Here is a 24,694-nt window from a genome sequence, read left to right as displayed (position 1 = left end):
AACCACAAGGATTTAAAGCACATGACTAGAAAACTCATATGTTCAGAATAAAGAAAGTCCTATGTGGTTTGAAGCAAGCTCCAAGAGCTTGGTATACCTGCATTCGTAGCTTCTTGATGAAACTTGGTTTTACTAGAAGTAATGCTCATCCATAGCTTTACTTCAAGATAGTCCAAGTTATGCCTTTTGATTTTGGTATTATATGTTTATGATTTATTTCTGACTCGTATTGAACCACTTATCCTCAATTGTAAGAGGGAGTTTGCTTCTGAATTTGAAATGAAAGATATTCATTTGATGCACTACTTTCTTGGTCTTGAAGTATGGTAGAGACTTGGTGAGATTTTCCTTTGTCAAGGAAAACACGTTGTCAAGATACTGGAATGAATTGGTATGACATAATGCAAGTCCATGAATTCTCCAATGGAAATGAATTTCAAGAAACTATGTGGTGAAGCTGTAGGTCTTAATTTGGCAAATCCTTCTAAGTATCGTCAACTGATTGGGGCATTGATGTTCTTAGTGAACACTAACCAAACATATGTTTTGCGGTCAATACTCTAAGCCTATATACGATTAAGCAATCACATGCACACTGGATTGCTGCAAAGCATGTGTTCATATACCTGCACGGGACCATCAATCTTGGATCGATATATACTGCTGAAAATGTAAGACTTCATTGATATACTAATGTTGATTGGGCTAGTAACTCTGCTAATAGAAAGAGCACTTCTAGGCGCTGCTTTAGCTTGGGATTTGCCAAGATCTTTTGGATGAGCAGAAAGCAGAAGTTCGTTGCACTAAGTATAGCTAAAGTTAAGTACGTTGCTGCTAGCATGGCTAGTTGAGGCATTATGGATGAGGAAACTCTATGGAGAGCTATTTGAGCAAGTTCTAGATGCAACCGTTATATATTGTGACAATAAGAGTGGGATACATCTTATGTTCCATGACAAGTTCCAACGCATTGAGATAAAATATCACTATATCTGGGGTATGGTGCAGATAGGAGCAATGAGACTCCATCATATTGTGACTGATTATCACATAGCTGACATTCTTACCAAGCCTTTAGCAAAAGGAAAGTTCTTGGTTTTTAGAGAGAAACTTGGACTTATGGACGTGATCCTTCAGGGAAGCTGTCACAACTGTTCGAGAACACTGAGTTGCCTTTCCCCACCTGTCAGAGCTCACAGGATTAGGGAATGATTCTAGAAAGCTCCTGAGGATGAGGGACCTCTTGTGTAGTGTGTGCCGCAAGAGTAGGCCTCAATATGCATTTGACCCACTGTTTGGGACGTGGGAAGAGCCATCTATCTGGCCAATGGGTATGGTGAGATTTGTCTGTGTGACTTGTCTAGCTTGCAAGTGTTCCACCACTTGACATTTAATGAGGCTTGGATGTGTGAGATCCTTGTCATGTGTTGACAAGTGGATTCCCCCAAGCAGTGATGAGCCTTGGATGTGTGAGATCCTTGTCGTGTGTTGACAAGTGGATACCCCCAAGCAGATATGAGCCTTGGATGTGCGATATCCTTGTCATGTGTTGACAAGTGGATCCCCCCAAGCAGAGATGAGACTTGGATGTTTGAGATCCTTGTCATGCGTTGACAATTGGATCCCCCCAAGCAGTGATGAGCCTTGGATGTGCGAGATCCTTGTCATGTGTTGACAAGTGGATCCCCCCAAGCAGATATGATCCTTGGATGTGCGAGATCCTTGCCATGTGTTGACAAGCAAATCCCCCAAGGCAAAGATGAGACTTGGATATGCGAGATCCTTGTCATGTGTTGACAAGTGGATCCCCCCAAGCAGTGATGAGACTTGGATATGTGAGATCCTTGTCATGTGTTGACAAGTGGATGCCCCCAAGCACAAATGAGACTTGGTTGTGCGAGATCTTTGTCATATGTTGGCAAGTGGCATTGCCCCCAAGTGAATATAGGGTGATGGATGAATCTCCCCTGTGATGATTCTTCTTCACTAGAGTGAGACATCGTTGTTCCAGATGATGCAGAGAAAAGATGAACAAAGATGACTAGAGAAAGCAAAGATATTTATTGCAAAAAGAAATTCCTCCCTAGCTGAGAGGGAGTGTTGAAAATTAGCAACTCAATGATAAATTTATAAAAATAGAAAGTCTAATTTTTTTCTTTCTAAAAATAGAAAGTCTAAAAATTGAATTTCTAAAAATAGAAAGTATCAAGTATGACTTTCTAAAAATAGTAAATCACCTTGCATCAATTGGTAATCAAGTGTTGTTTATGGAAAATCCCTTTTGATCATTAATCAATCTTAACAGTTCAATTTCAACTTAATCATCATCATTATTATTATTAAAAAGAAATTCAAGTCTCTCAATCATGTCATATGTAACTCCCCTCAATTAATGCATATGTTACTCTCTCTCTCTCTTCATGGATTCATTCCTCTCTCTCTAATGCTTTTATGCATCTCTTACACTCTCTTACACACTTTGATGGCTCGTCATAAAAAGATTCCTCTTACACCTCTTTAATGCATAAGTTACACTTCTCTCCTTTATGGCATAAGTTACACTCCTATTTTGGCATATGTAACTCCTCCTAATGGCATAGGAGTTAATCCCTCATGAATTCAACCTCCTTGCTCTCCCCATATATTTGTGCCTCATCCTCACTTGACACACTTATTTGTGCTTGTGAAAGGAGAATTCAAACTTGAGAAAGAGAGAGTTGGAGAGTTTAGAGGAGGATTGAGAGAGAGAGAGAGTCTTGAAGAGCAAGAGCATATCTTGGAGAGCCAAAGTGATTCAGTGTTTGCATCAGCTACTGCTATTAGAGATATCCTTTAGATTTGGGTGAACTTTTTCATTCTCTCATTGTACTTTGTATCTCTGTTGAACAATTGATTTCTAATATAAGAAGAATCTTGTTGGGTTTTCCCTTTGTGAGTTTTGCCCTAGTCATTGACCTAACTTCTCTGTGTCTCATTGAGTTCTTGGTTGTCTTCCATTGTGCATATGGTTTATATGGTTTATTTTCTATCTATAATTACTTATATTATTTTGCAACATAAAGAAGTTACAGATTTAAGTGAGTGTAACAGCATAGAACATCAGAATTTCAACACCCAGAAGTTGTAAACTTGTTATGAGTGAGTGACAAATGAGGTCGAGTTGTTGCCTTTATTTAGTGATTTTGCTCCTCAATTTAGGCCAACTTGTCCAATTTGAGGCCGACTTGGTGGAGGAGGACTAATTGACATATTTTATAATAAAATAAATTTCTTCTTTGACAAATAAATCCCAAGAAGAGTCTTTTACAATATGACATGGACAAGGACACTTGAACTAAACCCTAGAAGCCTTCAATTGAGGTTTTGACCTTAAAACGATTGACCTAAGCATGAAACCCATGCTTTAATAAGTCAATTTATTTAATGATAAAATTTCTTCTTTTTTTTTCTTTTGACAAATGTATTACATCATGACTCAAATATAATTATGAAGACTAATACTAGTTACATTCTTCAACGCGCCATCTTAACTAGGGAGGTATTTATAATTACCTATATTTATAGAGGTACATGCAAGATCTCCAAAATGAACTACGAAGAGTTCTAGCACACTCAGTGTTGCGGACTAGATACTTGACCAAGGTAATCTATCTGGGTGGGACTAAGATGGACTCAAGCTTTCAGCCACTCTAGGTACCATCAGGCTTACTAGCTAACCATGAACCTAGGGATCTAAGTGCGTATCCAAGGTCAGAGCTCCAAGACCAGCGCCACCCTCCTTCTTCGAGATCTAGACATCAACATATAGGCCAGCCAAATGTTCTCCCAAGCATCCACCATTAGATGCTTCATATCTCCCTAATAAACCAGATATATCCATTTGTCCAAGCATGCTTCCAGAGTGTTTATCCTTCTTATGAGAGATTTATCTGTACAAACACAAAGCCCAATCAATAATAAACTATCAAAATATATATGCAAGTAAACACAAACCTTCGGGGTCCTTAATTATCTTGATGCCACTTACATCAAGTTTATTCATATGCAACTAGTTGGAAGCTTTTCTTCTTTCATTTCTTCAGCAACACCAAGACATCCTCAATACATTGTAGTACTTTCATTCATTCTCCGATTTCTTCTTCAAGGTATTCATCATGACTATCATAATATGCCCTCCCTCTTAATTGGGGAGATGTACTCTTTCCTTTTAACTATGCTCCCTCTTAACTTGGGGATATCAACCACTTCCTTCTTCTATAACATCAGAGAACCTTTCATGGCTCTAACCCTTCTTACAACATCAAGGTCATCTTGATATATATAACTTCCTTCATCATGCTTATGCGAACATCTTCATCATCTTGAAGATTATGTACCTGCAAAACTTTAATAGCAAGTACAACCAAATACAAATATACAAAAGCATGAAGTTAACTATATCAAAATCATATTATTATAGTGGAAGCATTTAGACTTTAAATACCTAAACCTAGTTAGGTTCATGATCAACAAGAGACACATACTTCTTGCTAGGGTTATTGTCATAAACCCTAGATCACATCATCAAGACTTAAAGCAACTCAATCAAGATATTAGATTCATTATATCTAGGGCCCCAATTTCAGACTCTATTCTTGCAAACCCTAGATTCCACCTTTGAGACACAAAACCTTAGAGATCTGCAATTCAAACAAATAAAATTCTACAATGCATCTAAGGGTTCAACAATTTTCAGAATTTACATGTTAGACTCTACTAGAATTTGTTGCAAACCCTAGATTTTATCAAAACTAAATCATATCGGAAAACAATAACATCATATCCTAGAATATCAATTTCTACTAGGGCTTTGTTTCAAATTCACAAACTAAGACATAAGTATCAACAATTAGGTTAGCATACTTGCATATACATATCTAGGATTATCATTTGAGATCAATATCGACTAGGTAAACCCAAGACACAAATATCAAAGTTAGAAATACAACAATTTTCTTACAGACCGGGTTTCGAACAAGCATACAAACATCCACCTAGGGTTCCATTCCTAGGATCTTACTTGCAAGGGTTTTGTTCACAAACCCTAATTCACCAAAACCTAACTTGCATTTTAGACTCTACTAGGATTTGTTGCTGTTAAATTATGGTATGTTCTATGCTTAGAGCAGTTTACCTATTTTTCTTCTTATTAGCCACAGATTAGCAATCACATATACATTAAGTAAAGTGCAGATAGAACATTAAATGATCAACAGAAAACAAGCCAAGATAAGAGACACAAGATGTGGCGGCTAGCCAGGGACAAACCCCAATGCAGGGAAACCATTTGATCCAATCTTCTTTTATCTTCAATAGTTCAGCAGAGAGAAATAGTACAAAATCTGAATTTTGTAATTTTATATTAGCAGCAACAAACCCTAGATCAACAAAGTCAAACTTGGTCAAACTAGCTGAAATTGACCTCTAAAATACTTGGTCAATTTCTAGTCAACTTGCAGCCCTAAACTAGGGCAGTCAACACCGGTAAAACCAGAGGTCAAGTCACCTCGATTTTCGTGCCAGAATTGCAGCTTGCCTAGGAGAAGCAATCACACCCAATCCGCACTTCTGGAAGGTCAACGATGGTCAAAGAGATGACCTGTTGCCCTAGCGTCCTTTTTGCGTCTTCCTTGCCCTAGGACGTCTTCCTTTCAGCTACACGTGTGAGAGAGAGAGGCTCCTTTTATGCGTAGGAGAGAGAGAGAGATGAGTGAATTGAATTGTCCAAATGAGGAGAATGCTCCTTGCATTTATATGCAAACTTTGAGGTTGAATAGACACGACTGTTGGGCTTCTGAACCTACATAAGTTTGCTCGCTGACCTTGACAATTTGTCCATAATCAAAATAAATTCATATCTCCATAAATACTTATTAGAATCGGATGATTTTTAGATCAATCCTACACCTCTCGATGAGAGGAATCTAGGGAAAATATCGGAAACCATAAATAAGGTGATCCACATGGAGTTTGGCCCTAGTTGCCAATTTTAACACTCCCTCTCAACTAGGGAGAACTTCATTCGCAATCCGTCAGACCGTCGTTGCTATCCATCTATCAAATCCACTGTCCTGTACAGCTTGATCCTACTTTGCTTTGCTTTGCTCGAACTATGAAGAAGAAGAAATGATCGAGGATGTATCATACTATCCTCCACTGACCCGAAGTCAGTCTCAGAGTGTGAACCACTCTCACTGATCCTAGATCAGTATCATTGATCCCAGGTCAATGGAGGTCATCCTAGCATAGGGAGTACGGTAGATACAACGATGCGTCTATCGATAGTACTGCTATGGTCCCTATCCTCATTTCCCTGGTCATTGATAAGATGAGAGGTACTTCCCATGAGTCCCAGACTACATGGGTAGGATGCCTTGACAGGAGAACTAATCATCCTGTCCACAGGAGAACGGATCATCCTGTCCAATGGATGCCACGAAGAACTAATCATCCTGGCCTACAGGAGAACTAATCATCCTGCTCCACAGGCGCCATGGAGAACAAATCATCCTGGCCCACAGGAGAACTAATCATCATGTTCCACAGTCGCCACAGGGTGTCACAGGGGATGGTTGAACCTTTACCCTATACATAGTGCACTACCAGGGGATGGTGAGTCGCCCTATGGTCACATGTTGCTCCAAGAAGTACCCCTCGCCCCCCTGGAGCTCCCAGAGCTCAATACATCATACTCGACCCTCATAAGAGGGTCTCTGAATGACAGCAAGTCGTTCTCGGAAAGTCAGGAATTTGACCTTTCCTAGGGGCTTTGTCAAAATGTCGGCGGCTTGTTCATATGTACCAATATGTTGGAGCCTTATTGCTCCTCGTAGCACCATATCTCGAATATAGTGGTACTTGATATCGATATGCTTGGAGCAATCATGAAATACAAGATTCTCTGATAAACGGATCTCGCTTTGGTTGTCACACAAAATCACGGTGGTATCCAATGTAAATACAAACAGCTCACTGAAGAGCTTTCGCAACCAGACTGCCTCACAGGAGGCCATGCTAGCAGCAATGTACTCTACCTCGGCGGTGCTCAAAGCCACTGACTTCCGCTTCCTGCTCCGCTTCCTGCTCATCTAGGATATCGAGGTAGATCCCAAAGAGAAACAACACCCGGAAGTGCTCTTTCGGTCTACCACACTGCCTACCCAATCAGCATCAATATAGCTAAGTAGCAATCAGCATCAGTATAGCCAAGTAGTCTCACATCTCTGGCAGTGTATCTCAACCCATGAATGATTGTGCCACGAAGATATCGCAACATATTCTTGGCACCAATACAATGTGAGTGGTGAGGCTCAACCATATGTTGACTCAATGTGTTGACTGCAAAGCATATATTTGGACGGGAGTTCAACAAGAATATTAATGCTCCGACGAGTTGATGATACTCGGTAGCATTTCGTAAAACAGCTCTAGCAGCACTACCGCTTAACTTCTTGAAGTCAAGCTCCATTAGAGTAGTTATAGGCTTGCAGTTCACCATGCCAAATCTCTCCAATACCTTCACCACATATTTTCCTTGAGATAGGAAAATCTCCCCTATTTTTTGCTAGACTTCCAGTCCTAGGAAATAGTGTATAAGTCCTAGGTCTTTCATCTCGAACTCAGAAGCTAGCTCCCTCTTACATTCGTGAATGAGAGGCTCTACACCTGTTAGAAAGAGGTCGTCAACATATAGCACTAGTATGAGAGGCTTGTCATATATAACCTTAAAGTAAAGGTTAGGGTCGACTTCACTCCTAGTGAATCCCAGCGTCATCAAGTAGCTATCAATCCTCTCATACCATGCTCGGGGTGCTTGCTTTAGCCCATAGAGGGCCTTCTTCAATCTGCACACATGAGATTCTCGATCATAAATCTCAAATCCTTTGGGTTGCTCCACATAGACTTCCTCATTGATCGAAACATGTAAGAATGCAGTCTTGACATCCATCTGATGTAGGTTCCATTCTTGCGAAGCAGCAAGGGCTATGATTGAGCAGATGGTGGTATATGGGGCAACAGGTGCAAATATCTCTTCATAGTCTATACCTTCCTTCTAGGAGAAGCCACGAGCGACAAAACGAGCCTTATACTTTTCTGCACTTCCATCAACTGCATGCTTTATCTTGTAAAGCCATTTTGAAGTGACAATTGCTTTGTCCTGGGGTCTGGGGACCACATCCCAAACATCGTTTTTCATAATGGATTCACATTCCTCGGTCATAGCATCCTTCCATACTTGATGCTTGACGACATCTGTGAATGACGAAAACTCATTTTGGATGACCGTGCTCATGATGGTCAGGGATCCCTGATACTTGTTCGGCTTCTTACTTTCACGGAAGGTTCCTCGGGATGCAATGTGTCTTTCAGCATCATCAAGTATCCCCCTAAGCCATGAGGGCCTTTTCCTAGAAGAGGAAGGCTCTTGCGGAGGAGGATCAATAGGGTCCATAGGTTCTTCCACATCGGGCATCGCCTCATCTTCTTTTTCCTTCAGTTCCCCAGTGACAGCTTCTTTAGATCCCCTTAAAGTAAGAAGATTGTCTACCTTGCTAAGAGCCATATCTTCATCAAAGGTGACATCATGACTAATTTCGACTTCCCTATGACCAGCTACATAGATTCTATAGCCCTTAGTATTTTCGCTATAGCCCACGAAGATTCCTTTTGGTGAACATTTCTTTTGGAGTCTTGGAACCCAATGCTTGATGAGGGCATCAGTTTTGTACATATACGGCGGTATTTGCAGCTTCGACCCATAGAAACTTTGGAAGTCTTTGATCATGGAGCATAGCACGAACAGCTTCCACAATTGTACGATTCTTCCTTTCCGCCACACCATTCTGTTCAGGAGTATATGGTGTAGTAGTCTCCCTCTTAATGCCAGCCTCTTTGCAAAAGTCATGAAACTCATTGGATTCATATTCAGTCCCATTATCAGTCCTTAAGATCTTGATCTTCTTTTCGGTTTGATTCTCGATCAAGGCTTTGAAGTGCCGAAACCAGGAGAACACTTCATCCTTCTTTTTCAAGAAGTATATCCAAGTCTTGTGAGAATAATCATCTGTAAAAGTGAGGTAATATAAATATCCTCCCAAGGAGTTCATAGGCATCATACTGCATATGTCTGAGTGAACCAATTGCAATATATTGGAGGTCTTGCTTTGGCTTGAGGGGAATGGTCCCCTTTTGAGCTTCCCTTGGGCATCCCAGTCACCATTTTTCTGACATCAGGTAGAGCTTTATAATGAAGGTGAGAAACCTCTAATGCCATAGTTCGGACTGAAGAGATGTGTCACAAGACATGACACCTAGCGGACTTCCTCTGACCTAATATAATGAATCAACTCGAAACCCAAGAGTAAAAGCATCTATAAAGTTCTTTTTCCATACACGTACCTTTCCATCGCTGAAGGCCACCTTGTAGCCTTTGTCTTTCATTGCCGAAATGAACACTAGGTTCTTTTTGAGATCAGGAACATATAATACATCTTGTAAGTGGATGGTATTATCCTGATTCAATTGAAGAGTGACATTTCCTATATCTTTCACGGGATATTTTGAATTATCTCCAAGAACAATTTCTAGGTTGGTTTCCTTCTCTATCAAATTATAAAGAGCTTCTTTGTAACCAGTGAAGTGCCTTGAGGCACCACTATCAATAAGCCAATTTCCCAGCGAGTCCAGGGGAGCAGTAATAGATAGCGCTGCTAGTAGATAATATTCATCTTGCTTATTGTTAACAATATTAAATTCATACCTGGAATTTCTTGCCTTCTTGAATGGTTGTCCTCTTCCTTGATTTCCGACACTTCTTTTACCTCTGCCATTTGACCTGCCATTCCTTTGATTGCCTTGAGAGGGATTTTGATCATCGTCCCAGTGTGAGTCCCTTTTATCAGGGCACTCCCTAGCATAGTGGCCTGTTTTATTGCAATTGTAACATCGTCATTTTCTTCCAAGCCCCGGAATTGTTTCTTCTTTTAGTATGAGAAGAAAAGGTAGAGGGATGACCTTTAAGTATGGACATTTCTTGCTCTTCCATCCTCGTTTCTTTTTGAATGCATCATTAACTTTAAATAAACTCACCAGTCTATCATAGATTTCCTTGGAGGTGTTCAGCTCGGAAAAATAGGCTACCAAGCGTTTGTCGATAGAGTCCCGGATGATCTTCCTTGCTTTGACTTCTCCCTTGATCCATTTGTTCCTAGCAGCAGTGGATGCATTTGATGGAGGCTCAACAATCCCGGCTCTCACATGGTCCAGCACTTCCTGCTCTTCTAGTGTTAGATCGAGAGACATCTTCCATCCGTGATAGTCAGACTTCTCACGGAGTTTGTCTTCAGTAGGAAGTGTGTTGAGGACCTCATGATTTCTTTAAGATAGCCTTGCCAACCTTCTCTTCGGTGATTGCTCTTGCTCTTGGTTGGGCTTTGTCTTCACCTCAGCTTTGATACCATGTTAAATTATGGTATGTTCTATGCTTAGAGCAGTTTACTTATTTTTCTTCTTATTAACCATAGATTAGCAATCACATATACATTAAGTAAAGTGTAGATAGAACATTAAATGATTAACATAAAACAAGCCAAGACAAGAGACACAAGATGTGGCGGCTAGCCAGGGACAAACCCCAATGCGGGGAAACAAACCACAATGCGGGGAAACCCTTTGATCAAATCTTCTTTTATCTTCAACAGTTCAGCAAAGAGAAATAGTACAAAATCTGAATTCTGTAATTTTATATCAGCAGCAGCAAACCCTAGATCAACAAAGTCAAACTTGGTCAAACTAGCTGAAATTGACCTCTAAAATACTTGGTCAATTTCCGGTCAACTTGTCCTTGAATAGCCTGAAGAAACAACCCTTGAACAACCCCAAAAGTTCAATCAATTTGTAGATTTCTGAAGTCAACTTGCAGCCCTAAACTAAGGCAGTCAACACCGGTCAAACCAGAGGTTAGATCACTTCGATTTTTGTGCCAAAAATTGCGGCTTGCCTAGGAGAGGCAACCACACCCAATCCGCACTTCTAGAAGGTCAACGCTGGTCAAAGAGATGACCTGCTGCCCTAGCGTCCTTCTTTCTGCGTCTTCCTTGCCCTAGGACATCTTCCTTTCAGCCACACGTGAGAGAGAGAGAGGCTCCTTTTATGCGTAGGAGAGAGAGAGAGAAGATGAGTTAATTGAATTGTTTAAATGAGGAGAATGCTCCTTGTATTTATATGCAAACGTTGAGATTGAATAGACATCACTGTTGTGCTTCTGAGCCTACATAAGTTTGCTGGCCGACCTTGACAATTTGTCTATAATCAAAATAAATTCATATCTCCATAAATACTTATCAAAATCAGATGATCTTTAGATCAATCCTACACCTCTCGATGAGAGGAATCTAGGAAAAATATCAGAAGCCATAAATAAGGTGATCCACATGGAGTTTGGCCCTAGTTTCCAATTTTAACAGTTGCAAACCCTAGATTTTATCAAAACTAATTCATATCGGAAAACAATAACATCATATCCTAAAATATAAATTTCTACTAGGGCTTTGTTACAAACCCTAGAATTCACAAACTAAGACATAAGTATCACCTATTAGGTTAGCATACTTGCATATACATATCTAGGATTAGCATTTTACATCAATTTTGACTACGTAAACCCAAGACACAAATATCAAAGTTAGAAATACAACAATTTTTCTTGCAGGCTAGGATTTCGAACAAGCATACGGACTATTAGAATATTCCTATTTAGTATTTAATACTCAGCCTTTTAGATGTTGCTATTTTTTCTTTTAAGCAGTTTCTTAGATGAAACTGAGTGTTTCCATATTCTACATAGAAACCTGATGTTTCTATTATTGTAAATATCTTTGTATTATCATTGAGCTGTTTGCTCATTCTGAATTAATTCATTCAACATTCTTTTATGGTATCAGAGCGAGGTTAAGAGATTTCTTGAACAGTTATTCTCTCTGCATCTTAATCTCTTGAGTCCTTTCTAAGGTCGAGCCCTCTGTAAGCCAGGTAGCCTTCACTGAGTCTTAGCCTCGGCTTTGCTCGCTGTGATAAAAGCTTACAGTCGTCCATCTCGATACAGAAATGGATTCTTCTCCTGCATGATCATTTTTCTGAGGAATTAACTTTGTGGCGGTGACCGTTTCATGGGAGCGGGATTTTTTTTTTTTTTTTTTTTTTTGGCTGGCCAGTTGCTCGGAATTGTGAAAGTCATTTTGGCTTTCTGGCTATTTTCTTCGGCAAAGGTGACCCAGGTGTTTCTTCTCATTCAAATTGCATTTGTTTTGAAAATCGGAGTCGTGTAATTATTCTGGATTGGTGATCGAGCTGGTCTGAAAATACGCTCTGCGGGCAGCAGTCTATTTGTTTTTTAACCCCTGTTACCTCATCGTGGCTTTCGTATTTACTATTGGTCTCATCGTGATTCATCATTTTGCCATTAAAGACCGATAATTAAGCAGCAGCGTTAGAGGCTCGAAATTGTGGTTTGAAGTTGTGGAAGGGTTATATTTCGAACCTATGGATACACCTCGGACCTGTGGAACTATACCGCGGAACTATGGAAACCGAAAATCGTAGCTGAGACGTGAACCGGCGGTAGCTGAGACGTGAAGCCTTGACGACATTCGACGGCTCACGTAGGGTCCACTCTGTTAAATCTTTTATGGTATCTACGTATTTGTAAAATCTACGTATTTGTTTTATCATCAACAATCTTGTTTGCCGGCAATTTTTCCCAATCGGCAGATTTTTTCCATCGTGATCACGACAGCCTCCATTACAACTCAGACTTGAAGGAAAATCACTTGTTGTAGCTCGGATTGTGGTGCAGCTCCACGGACCTGAGCATACCTGTGACACCTGTTTATAGCTCGGACATTGCAGCAGTATACACTTGTGGTAGACTTGCATTCTCAGACCTGTGGGAGACTGTATTCTCAGACCTGTGCTTACCTTAGGACAAAACTAAGATCTGGACAGAGAAAGGAACCTCAATCTTTACCTTATGATTTGGACCTGTCACATTTATTAAAAGCTTTGTCCTGTGTTATTTGCCTAACTAAAAGAAGGGTACAGCTACAGCAGTATTGCTATTTTTTTAGACTGAGGAGATATTTTTTTTGCTGGGTAAATATTTTTTCTAGCAGAACAAAGTCTGTTTTGATTTACATCAGGGTAAACAGGCAGCTACATTTTTTTGTGTCAGACTTCTGTATTTTCTTTGGGAAAATGGCCACGCTCACCAATCTGATGTTAGAAGGAAATCAATGCTTTAATGGCAGCAACTATAACATTTGGAAACAAAGAATGTTGACCATTTTTGAATACAGGCGTCTTGATCAGCTAATTTTGGGCAAAGAGCTTCGTCTCGGTACAGCTGGGACCGATCAAGATAAATTTGATGATCGAAATCGAGAGGCGGTTATGCTTCTCAAGCTCTCTGTCGCTGATGATCAGCTACCACAGATTCCTTCTGGCAAGACAGCTGCCGAAATCTGGCAACAGTTGAAAGAACTGCACGAGACATCTGACAAAAGCAGAGCTTTTTTTCTCAAAAATCAGTTGTTCTCCATCATGATGGACGAACATATGTCTTTACAGGAACATCTCAACAAAATTAAAGACATTCGAGATCAGCTCAAAGCCATTGGTCGGACCATGGAGGAAGAAGATATGGTAGTCATTACTTTGAAAAGTCTACCGAAATCTTATGAACACTTCATCGAAACACTCAACATTACCACCACAAATGTTGATCTGAAGTTTCCAGAATTATGTACCAAACTTCTGCAGCAGGATCAATGGAAACAGCAGTTTGGTAGTAGTGCTTCATCAGTGTCCTCGGAAAATGCATTTGCTGCAAAATATCAGTCCTCTCAGTCCTTTCAGCAGAAAGGCTCTTCTCAGCCTTTTGATCCTGCTAGGAAGAAAAGTGTGCAGTGTAATTACTATCATAGGTGCGGTCACATGAAGAAAGATTGCCGACAGAGGATTGCTTCTAAACAGAAGAAACAGGGAGGGCCACATCAGACAGCAAATGTTGCAGAGCATTCCGAGCAGACAGAGTCTGCCTTTTATGCCTTTATGGCTAAAAGGTCCTTAGATCATGTTCCTTCTTCTGCATGGTACATTGATTCTGGTGCATCACGCTATTTTTCTCACAGGCGTGACTGGTTTATTGACTTCTCACCTTTCAGTGATTCTGTGGTATTTGGCGGAGGTGAGAAGTACACAGTAGCTGGCAGAGGAACAGTTCAAATTCAGTCTGGTGGACGCACACTCATATTTCTGAATGTATACTATGTTCCTGGTATGGAAATTAATCTGCTATTTGTCAGCAAGATTATGAGGAATTCTCCTCAGCTTGATGTTGTGTTCAGTACACACAAGTGCTCCATCATTGACAGGGAGACCAGTCTAACAGTTGTTGTTGGCCTAGAGGACCATGGTCTATACAGGCTACTTGATACCGGTGACTCTCCAGAAGTGGCTCTAGCAGCACGTGTCTCTCCCATCAGCACTCTATGGAATCAGCTATATGGGCATCTAAATATGCAGTATCTCTCTCAGCTCTCTCGGGAGGGACTTGTGTCAGGATTACCTGATATTCAGACTCAGCAGTTGGGGGTATGCAGCGCCTATCAAGCGGGAAAGCAACATCGGTCTTCATTCAAAAATGGAGAATCTTGGCGCGCATCTAAGGTACTTCAGTTAATTCATGCTGATATTTGTGGTCCTATGAATACAGCTTCTATCACTGCTTGCAAATATTTTTTACTTATTGTAGATGATTTCAGTAGAAAGATGTGGGTGTATTTTCTAAAAAGTAAATCTGATGCTCTTAGTACCTTTCAGAAGTTTAAAACCTTAGTTGAAAAAGAATCTGGTTGTAATATCATGACCCTTAGGACCGACAATGGGGGGGAATTTTGTTCCTCAGCTTTTGCCAACTTCTGTGATATTCATGGCATCAAACGTCAATTAACCACGCCTTACACTCCCCAGCAGAACAGTGTTGTCGAGCGTCGCAACCGCACGGTTGTTGAAATGGCTCGTTCCATGTTACAACACAGGAGTGTTCCAAACAGATTCTGGGCTGAAGCAGTATTTACTGCTGTTTACCTTCTTAACCGATCACCCACTCAGGCTGTTACAGGGAAGACTCCTGAAGAGGTTTGGTCTGGCCGTAAACCTAAGATCAGTCATCTCAAAGTATTTGGCTCAGTTGCATATGTTCGGATTCCAGCTGCTAAGCACTCTAAATTGGACTCCAAAAGTCAGAAACTCATGATGACAGGGTACAGTGATCATCATAAAGCCTATAGGCTGATAGATATAGCCACTGGTCGTCTTAGCTTCAGTCGGGATGTTGTATTTGATGAAGACAGAGGATTCTTTCAGTCTTCTTCTTCTGAGCAATGTTCTGAGGATCAGCGTCACAGTGTTCGTCTTCCGATCGGTCCACCTGATGGGAGGGATGATGTAGCATTAGTATTTGATACTACTCTATCTGAGCCTCCTCCAGAAAATAACCCTCCTCTTGTGGCCCCTATTGCTCTTGAGTCTTCTCCATCTACTCCTAATATTGGTTCTTCTACTCTTCGGCCTAAATGGTGGGTTAAAACCATTGGTGATCTCCGGGATGATGAGCTCCTTGAAGGTAGAACTTCTAGACATAAGAACAGACAACAGTCTACAGTCAATTTTGCTCTTATGGCTAACCTGCACAGTATTTTTGAGCCTCAAACCTATTCAGAGGCTAAGGGTACATCTGAATGGGAACAGGCTATGGAAGCCGAATTCTAGAGTCTTCAGAAGAATCACACATGGACACTTTCTGATCTTCCTGCAGAAAAAAAACCCATAGGCTGCAAATGGGTGTATAAAGTGAAATACAAAGCTGATGGAACCATAGACAAGTATAAAGCTCGGCTTGTGGCTCGAGGGTTCTCACAGAAGGAAGGCATCGACTATGAGGAGACTTTTGCTCCTACAGCCAAGATGAGCACCATAAGGCTTGTCCTTGCTCTAGCAGCTCAGTTCAATTGGAAAGTTCATCAGATGGATGTAAAAAGTGCTTTCCTAAATGGTGATCTCCAAGAAGAAGTCTACATGACGCAGCCTCCAGGATTCAAGGTTGCTGGTCAAGAACAGAGAGTGTGTCGGTTAGCTAAAGCAATCTATGGATTGAAACAAGCTCCTCGGGCTTGGTACATGAAAATTGATCAGTACCTGACAGATCAGGGTTTTCAGCGGAGCCCTTCTGATGCAAACCTGTACATCAAGCATATTGGTGATGATATCTTGTTTGTGGTTGTCTATGTGGATGATCTTATCATTACTGGCAGCTCTACACATTTGATCCATGGGATCAAACAAGATTTATGCAGAACTTTTGAGATGACAGACTTGGGACTTCTTCATTACTGTCTGGGGGTTGAAGTTTGGCAGACTGAAAATCAGATCTTTCTTTCTCAGTCCAAGTATGCCAAAAATCTTGTGGACAGATTCAGAATGCAGGATTGCAAACCGGCCACGACTCCTATGGAACCAGGGCTCAAACTTTCAGCTCAGTCATCCTCTCCCCTTGTGGATGAAACTTTATTCAGGCAATTAGTGGGCAGTCTCATCTATCTTACTGCTACCAGACCTGACATCAGTTTTGCAATAAGCTACATTTCTCGCTTCATGTCCGCTCCTAAAGCTGATCATTGGCAAGCAGCAAAGCGTGTGCTACGATATGTGCGTGGCACTTCTGATTATGGCCTCCTATACACTCGAAGTTCCAATCCTATTCTCAGTGGTTACACTGATTCTGACTGGACCGGTTCGGTTGATGACCGTCAATCTACAGCTGGGTATGTGTTTAATCTAGGATCCGGTGCTGTTACTTGGACTAGTAAGAAGCAACAGGCAGTGGCTCTCTCCTCAACAGAAGCCGAGTATCGGGGAGCAGTTAAGGCATCCTGTGAGGCAGTTTGGCTTCGCCGTATGCTGGCAGATATGCATGTTTCTCAGACAGGGCCTACTTCTTTGTTTTGTGATAATCAGGGAGTGCTCAAACTTGCCAAGAATCCAGTCTTTCATGAACGAACAAAGCATGTGGAAACTCATTGCCACTACATTCGCCAGCTTGTTGAAGACGGCTCAGTTCAGTTGCAATATGTTCCCACAACAGAGCAGCCCGCCGACATCTTCACCAAGCCTCTTGGTCCTGATAAATTTGTAAAATTCAGAGGGTCTATTGGTGTTGTAAATAGACTGAGTATTAAGGGAGGGTATTAGAATATTCCTATTTAGTATTTAATACTCAGCCTTTTAGATGTTGCTATTTTTTCTTTTAAGCAGTTTCTTAGATGAAACTGAGTGTTTCCATATTCTACATAAAAACCTGATGTTTCTATTATTGTAAATATCTCTGTATTATCATTGAGTTGTTTGCTCATTCTGAATTAATTCATTCAACATTCTTTTACGGACATACACCTAGTGTTCCATTCCTAGCGTCTTACTTGGAAGGGTGTTGTTGACAAACCCTAATTCACCAAACCCTAAAGGTCCAGGGTTTCAATACATAACATAGACATCACCAACAAACCCTAAAGGACTAGGGATTTTATCATAACAATACTAAAACCCTAAACATAAAATGAAGAGGTTTTCTAGATTTCATTAACAACCCTAAGTAGACTAGGGTTTTATAATTAATATTTACACACCCTTAAGGTAGGGTTTTACAGTGAACCTTTTAGGGTTACACAAGAATGATCAAATGATAATATAATAAGGGTAGATTCAATCTAATGATTAATCACCCTAACAAGAATCTTTATGATTCAAAACCTTATGCATAATGATGTGAGTAATGTAAAGAAAATTTCTTAAGAAGAATGATCGTACCTTTTACATGAAGAGAACTTTATAACAAAGCTTATAGCTTGAGACATACCTTGAGTTGTTCTTTAACAAACCTTGTAAGACATAAAGTTTGAAGGGCTTCCTTTGCAACATAGCTTCTTCCATGCGTTAAGTCTATCCTCTGAGGCCTTGTCCATCATCTCTGTGTATTTTGCAATCTTTCCTACCACAGAAAATATAAAAGGTTATTAGCATACAATTCAAACAAGTCTTGATGTGAGGAGGAAACCAAACATGAAAATATGAAACAAAGAACAAAATTCTTATCTTTTGGTGAAATGGTGGAGGCTCCCTCATAATCCAATCTTGAGGGATACCTACAACTTTTCAAAATAAAAGGTGTTCTAACAAAACATGTCAGACCTACAAGTTCTAGAAATCAAGACATAAAGGAAAACAATTCAAAACTTAAGTAGAAGACTAACAAGGATAAGAGAGAGAGAGAGGACTTAGCAGTATAAGTCCTTGACTTTTGATTATTCAGTCTTGCTCTTATTAGGTGGAGTTTTATTTGCTATATTCACACGTTCTCTTTCTCTCTTCCCCTTCATTGGATTCTCTAGACATTGATTCTTATAATGACCCATCTTATGACAATTGTAGCATTCAATCTTTGATAGGTCTACTTTCTTCTTTGGTCCTTTGAAATTCTTGAAGGTTCCCTTCTTCTTGTGATGAACATAATAAGAATTCAAGATGTTTTCTTTTTCATCGTCCTTCTTGTTGTTTAGTAATGATATTCTGGCTTCTTCTTGACTGCATGCATTCCACATTTGTTCAAATGTTGGAGTGTCCTTCCAACTGTTGATTCTTGATGCAAAAGCGCTCCAAGATTTCGGTAGTCCTAGAAGAGCAGTAATCACGAGCTCGTTTTCTGGTACAATTTCATCTATTGCGAGTTCATCTTTGATTCTAGATATCCTTATAAAGTAGGATGCCACAATATCGTCTTTCGTTATCTTAATAGTTCTCAAATCATTCTTGAGGCTTGCTATTTGACCAATGTTCTTGATGGTGAATAGTTTGGAGAGAGTCTCATACATTTCTTGTGCGGAATCTATGTTGGATATGTATGGGATGAGGTTGTCCTTTACTCCACTATTAGGTTCATGGCCAAGACTTCAGTTTCTTTGAGCTTTGCTTTCTCTGCTTCATCTGTAGGCTTCTTGACTTTTCCTAGAACAAGATCCAAAACTTTGTTCTTTTCAAGGATGAGATCTATTTTCTTTTTCCAGGCCCTATAGTTGGAGGCTCCTAATTTGTTTTCCCCTTCATTGAGTTAGACATAGTTCTTGTAGATAGTAGACTTATCCTTTTAAACGATCCTTCCTTCAATCTCCTTTTCTTGAATAAATCTTCTGGATGCTTTTTTCTTCCTTCTTCACCTTAGCTCTGAAACCATGTTAGAAAATCTGTAAGGCGGAAAGATTTTCTCTTGTTGATAATTGCTTGTGATTTCCTTGTGTTCTTTTTATCTTTCTTATGTTCTTCTTTTATCTTAGTTCTTCAAGCAATTACGAAAATCAAAACACGAAGGTGAAGGACACCAAATGTAGGCACTCAGCCAGAGCTAAAACCACTATATAGGGGAAAACCGAGTCTGCTGCACCTGGCTCTATCAATGCTCCAAGTCCATATAGCCACTAAACCTTGGCTATCCAATCTACTCACTAGTTATGCCTTAGTCCATCAGGGACACAACACATCGAGACTTCGTGCCCACTGTTGCTTCTCAACTACTCAGGGACTTCCGCCCATTATGGTTTTCTTGTTCCTACACTGCTCCAATGGAGACCAAAATAGGGAATGGAGGGCTGCCACCTATCACTGCAAGATGTCCATCTCCCACAATGAACACAGGCTAAGAGGACTGCCCATCATCTGTTGTAGATGTCCTTCTCCAGATGACAAGTCTAGGGCTGCTCAAACTGCTCATGGCTGATCAAAACCTTGAGCTCTTCTTTCGCCATTCTAGCAACCACCTAAGTTCATGAAGATGGTGCACACCGGGCTCCAACTTGGGCACTATCACACCGTCCTCCAGCAGACCATAAATGCCCAATCGACTATCCACACTTGGTCCACTCTCACAGTGTCCTCCAACAAACCGTGAATGACCAATCCTTGTTGTAGCATCTGCTCCTAGTTAGGGCATCCAACATCTATGAAGCCCTTCCTCTTGGCTGCCAACAAACTTCACCAACTAGTCCACTCCTAGGATACCATCCATCTGCAAGTCACACCAACTCAAGAGGACTAACATACCTCTGTTCTGCAACCTCCTGCTGCTCCTCTTGACACATGCACTATTTTTTATCAACTGCTCATAGGATGACCCCAAAACATTCCAACTGGCCTAAACAAACCATCCATCCAAACTGGACCAAACTAGACCCAACAGCTAGCAATCATGAAGGAGGGATATCCCTTTGGACTGATGTTTTGACTATTGTAGTTGTTGCTGCCTGGTTAGGGATTTCTGTACACTTGGACAACCCTCTCCTTAAGCTCTCAAGCACCTACTCTCAGCTGTGGCCCACCTCACTCTTCAAACTGCTGCCCCTCACTATCCTTTAGGACAGGTCTTCACCCTTAGAAGACCTCTTGGCTCCTCCTGTAGCATCAAATCTGAGTTGCAGCCTGTTTCTGAGGTAGTACCCACACAAAATAGGACTCAAATCTAGCCCAGCTCTGTTCCTTTCCACTCGGCCCTACCGCAAGGTAATCTCGGCGTCAAAACAGTCATGGAGAAGCCCCACACATAGGCTTCTACTCCTTTGCTTGGCAGCTCCTTTACCTACGGCCCAAAACAGAAATGTCTTCCCTCTTATGCAAGCTCCTTCTGCCTTTCTTCGCTTGCCCTTATGTTGCTCTCCTGGATGTGTTAATGATCTCACACAAGCTAAGTCACTGACACGGGGATTCGGGATTCGTGGTGTCAGATTCGGACACGTTGACCCCCCGGAACAGGACACGTAGGATTCGTTATATATTATTTTATTAAAATATATATATATATATATTAAAAATTAGATATTTCTTACACAAATTTTAATTAATGATACAAAGTTATTAATTTCAAATATAGATCTTCATCTATAGCTATTAGCATGCATAGTACATACAAAATTCAAATACATGTCAATCTATTATCTATTTCTTATGCTTGGCCCTCTTGCCACCACGAGAAATGTCTAATTTTTTAGTCTTGTTGGAAAATTAGGATCTTCGTCATTAATATCACCCTCTAAGCATTAATATCCAGAAGTATCTTTATCATCACCTCTGTATCTGTATAGGGATCTTTGTCATTAATATCACCCTTTAGGCATTAACATAAGATAGAACAGCATAACATGTCAAGTCAAGATTTTGTTTGAGTGATGCGTACATTTTTAGGAGGGTCATGATACAGGGGTTCGACAGCCAATGTCACCAACATCAAGGTACATAGAAGGATTGGTGCTCTTGATTAAATACGAGTTCCATACCCTAATACATGACAAAATTCAATGGAAACATTGCAATCCCCCAATTCTAAAATCCTGAAAAACTGATAAGTCCGCTGGATTTTGAATGAAATCTAAAATTCTACTTTCTCCATATGAAATCCAATGAGGCCAGAACCACTCTCAAACATCCTGAGTCATTTAATGGTAATGTTAAAAATTTAAGTAAAAGCATATCAATACTAGGGCCTAGACTTGATCATTAAGCTGCCAAAACGCTTGCCTAATGAAAATATGCATGGCTGTAATGACCAAATGCGGCCTTTTTATACCCGCGCAGGTCACTTTTGCCGCCTAACGAGTCCTGGAAAATAGGACACGCTGCCAAAATCATGACACGCAGTGGGATTCGACGTGTCAAAATAGGACACGACGTGTCATGGTTTTTGGACACGAATCTCGAGAGAATCGTGTCGGACATGATGGAGTCGGGGTTCGTGGGGCCTATAGGACGAATCTGGTTTCATAGCACACAAGCCCTCTATTTATATCTTTCTCAAGGGCTCCAACGAATATGCAAGGTAGCCTACATGACTTGTCACCCACAAAATGCACTAACAACTTTAAAAATGAATCTCTTTAGACAACTCGGATTTCGATGATTCTTGATGCGTTGGATTCGTCTCGTCATCTTCTATCATCTCCATCCATCACATGTCCAAAAAGCTCCATGGTTTTGCCCAAACATCGATGGGTGCAAAACCCCAAGCTTAGGTTTCAATCCTTGTGGATCTCTTTCCTCCAAACCCTCGATTCTCAAGGGTTGGGAGTACCTCCCTAGCTACAAAAAATCAACAGACACTAGTTACATTCTTCAACATGTACCACGCAGTACATGCTTCCTGAAGCATCTGCTGAAGTTTTTATTCTCCTGAGAAGAAGGATTCTTATCAGGGGTTAAGAACGCTGAAACATAAATCGACTTCCAACACACCTCAGATGATCACGATATTAACATTGAGAAAAGTCCTATATCTTATCATCTAACAAGATGTAACGAGTCCATATCATTGCCATAAATATCATGTTGAATTGGTTGTTCATTAATGAGCAATCGGCCAGCTTAGGTTCAGTGAATTTCGACAATTCTAGTTACTAATACCATCTCATTTCTGTTTTGTTGTCTCATTGCAAATATTCAGGTTTGATATATGACATGTCTAAATACCTCGTATAATTTATATGGTTTCATGTAGGGTAGACAGAAAAAGAGCGGAGATTTGTTTTTTTATCTTTAGAGTAGAAGCTCGTGGCTAATGGAATTTCTCTTTGTACTCGATTCTCTTGTATAGGATAAGATAAATGAAAACTTAGTGGACACCAGTTGCTTAACCAATAGCTGGTAGGATTTATTCGAACAGGCATGTATCGGTAAATTTTGCTGTCGCCAACTGACGAGCTTAAGTAGAAATTTGAAAGTGTCAGTAGCTTATCAGATACATGGTCCATTGTTTTTAGATAGGTGATATCAGCTAAAACTGGATTTGTTTATGTAAGTTTTGAAGATTTTTTGTGAAATTATTTTGAACGAATTTACAGGTCAGTTGCGAATGGGGTTGTAAAGTGGTTGAATGAAAATCTTTAGCTTCCGATCCCGGAGATGCTCCTTGCTACAATACATCGTCAGGCGTGCTACTAGTCTCAATCATGTGAGTTCTGGAAGTTCCGTTAAATTGTACGAGTTCCTGTGCCTTGTTTGAGATTTGATCTTTCATTGTAATATCGATTCATCTGTTTAGGTAGCCTTATTAGACATCTGTATACAGCAATTTTGGTGTTGACGTTGCCTCCTCCGCAATAAATTCATTCACTTATTTGTTCAATGGCAATGCATTTGCCAGAGAGTCATTTGTCTTATATATCAATTCGTTATCATTGCACAGAAAGTAATGCAGTTTTAAAATATTTTCATCATCCCAACAATAAATGGCAGAAAGAATACCGAGTCCATCATGCTGCACGAGGATATCCACTGGAATTTTTCTGAAAAATACATAATGTATAAAGGTCATAATGCCTTTGTTGATTCCTTTAATTGGTCAAACTATTAAAAAGCATAAATATAAATGAAGCCTACTATTAAAATGAACTGTATCGCATACAAGGAAATGCATAAAAAAATAAATGACGCCTGCAATTACAATTGCTATAATATATCGATATAAGGAAATTTTGGAAGTTGTGTGTGCGCGTGCACAAGCACAAACTAGTATCGATATATGCCAATGAATTACCATAATATAGTGCTTCAGTTCTCAATTTGACCACCCCGCTAATGGTGCCATACATAATTGAATTCATGATAAAATTAGATGGAAGATTTATGCATGCAAATAAGTGGGATGGTTAACATAATTTAAGTGGGATGGTTAACATAATTGAATTCATGATAAAATTAGATATGGAAGATTTATGTATGCAAATTAGTGGGATTGTTTATAAACTAGTGTAGATCTATTTTAAGTACGGATTTAATATAAGCGGAGAGATCAAATTTCTTCACCTGTAAATTTTTTTTAGAGTGCAAAATACAATGTGTTATTTTTCATTGTTTAAATTATATTTTTAAATGTTAAGTAGAGTATATATAAGACTAAATAAAAAATTTAACCATTTTTTTTCTATATATAGATATATATGAAGTTGATATCCACATAAATTACTTAACATAGATTTTCAAATAATTTATTTAAATTTCTTGTTGAAATATTTTTAAAAAGTATAAGATTTAAACATCTGATTTCACACCTTTTTTTTTTACTTCTAATTGTTTTAGAGCATATTCATTTTTTTTTATTTATAGCTGACATTATCTTTCTTTTTTCTATTTAGAACATAATTTTTAATTTTATTTTAAAGGAGCACCGATGGACGGACAAACTTACACATCCCTCATACTTGGTTGTAGAAAGAGCCAAGAGGGATCCAATTTCTTCACCTGCAATTTTTTTACGAGTTGACATTATTTAAATGTTTTTTATAGTTATTTAATTTTTTTATTTTTAGATTTTAAAAAAAAAAAATATTTTGATCGAGATGAACAAAATTTCAACTTTGATAACGGACAGACAGCGTTACCCATCATACTGAGCTGTAGAATGAGCCTCTCGGCTCAATGAACATGAACAAATTTATAGATATATTACAAAATATGGATATAAAAGAAAGAAAAACAAGTTAAATATTTAAAAGAAGATCATCAAAAC

At 39.7% G+C, this 24,694-nt stretch overlaps 1 protein-coding gene across 2 annotated transcripts in view; it reads left to right on the top strand.

Moving 5' to 3' along the window:
* Positions 1-23,577, top strand: part of LOC149197187 (Molecular chaperone Hsp40/DnaJ family protein) — a 259,324-nt gene extending 235,747 nt beyond the window's left edge. For both annotated transcript variants that reach the window (XM_089405755.1, XM_089405758.1), the window contains one exon: positions 23,028-23,577. In XM_089405755.1, the coding sequence (XP_089261881.1) occupies positions 23,028-23,073 (46 nt within the window). In that variant the 3' untranslated portion in view covers positions 23,074-23,577. The remainder of the gene's footprint in view (positions 1-23,027) is intronic.
* Positions 23,578-24,694: the final 1,117 nt, after the last annotated feature.

This window comes from Pinus tabuliformis, chromosome 2_2, assembly GCF_031772625.1.
Source record: "Pinus tabuliformis cultivar Carrire ecotype Pingquan chromosome 2_2, CPIR1, whole genome shotgun sequence".
Taxonomy (NCBI): Eukaryota; Viridiplantae; Streptophyta; class Pinopsida; order Pinales; family Pinaceae; genus Pinus; species Pinus tabuliformis.
This window is presented reverse-complemented; position numbering and strand designations above follow the sequence as displayed.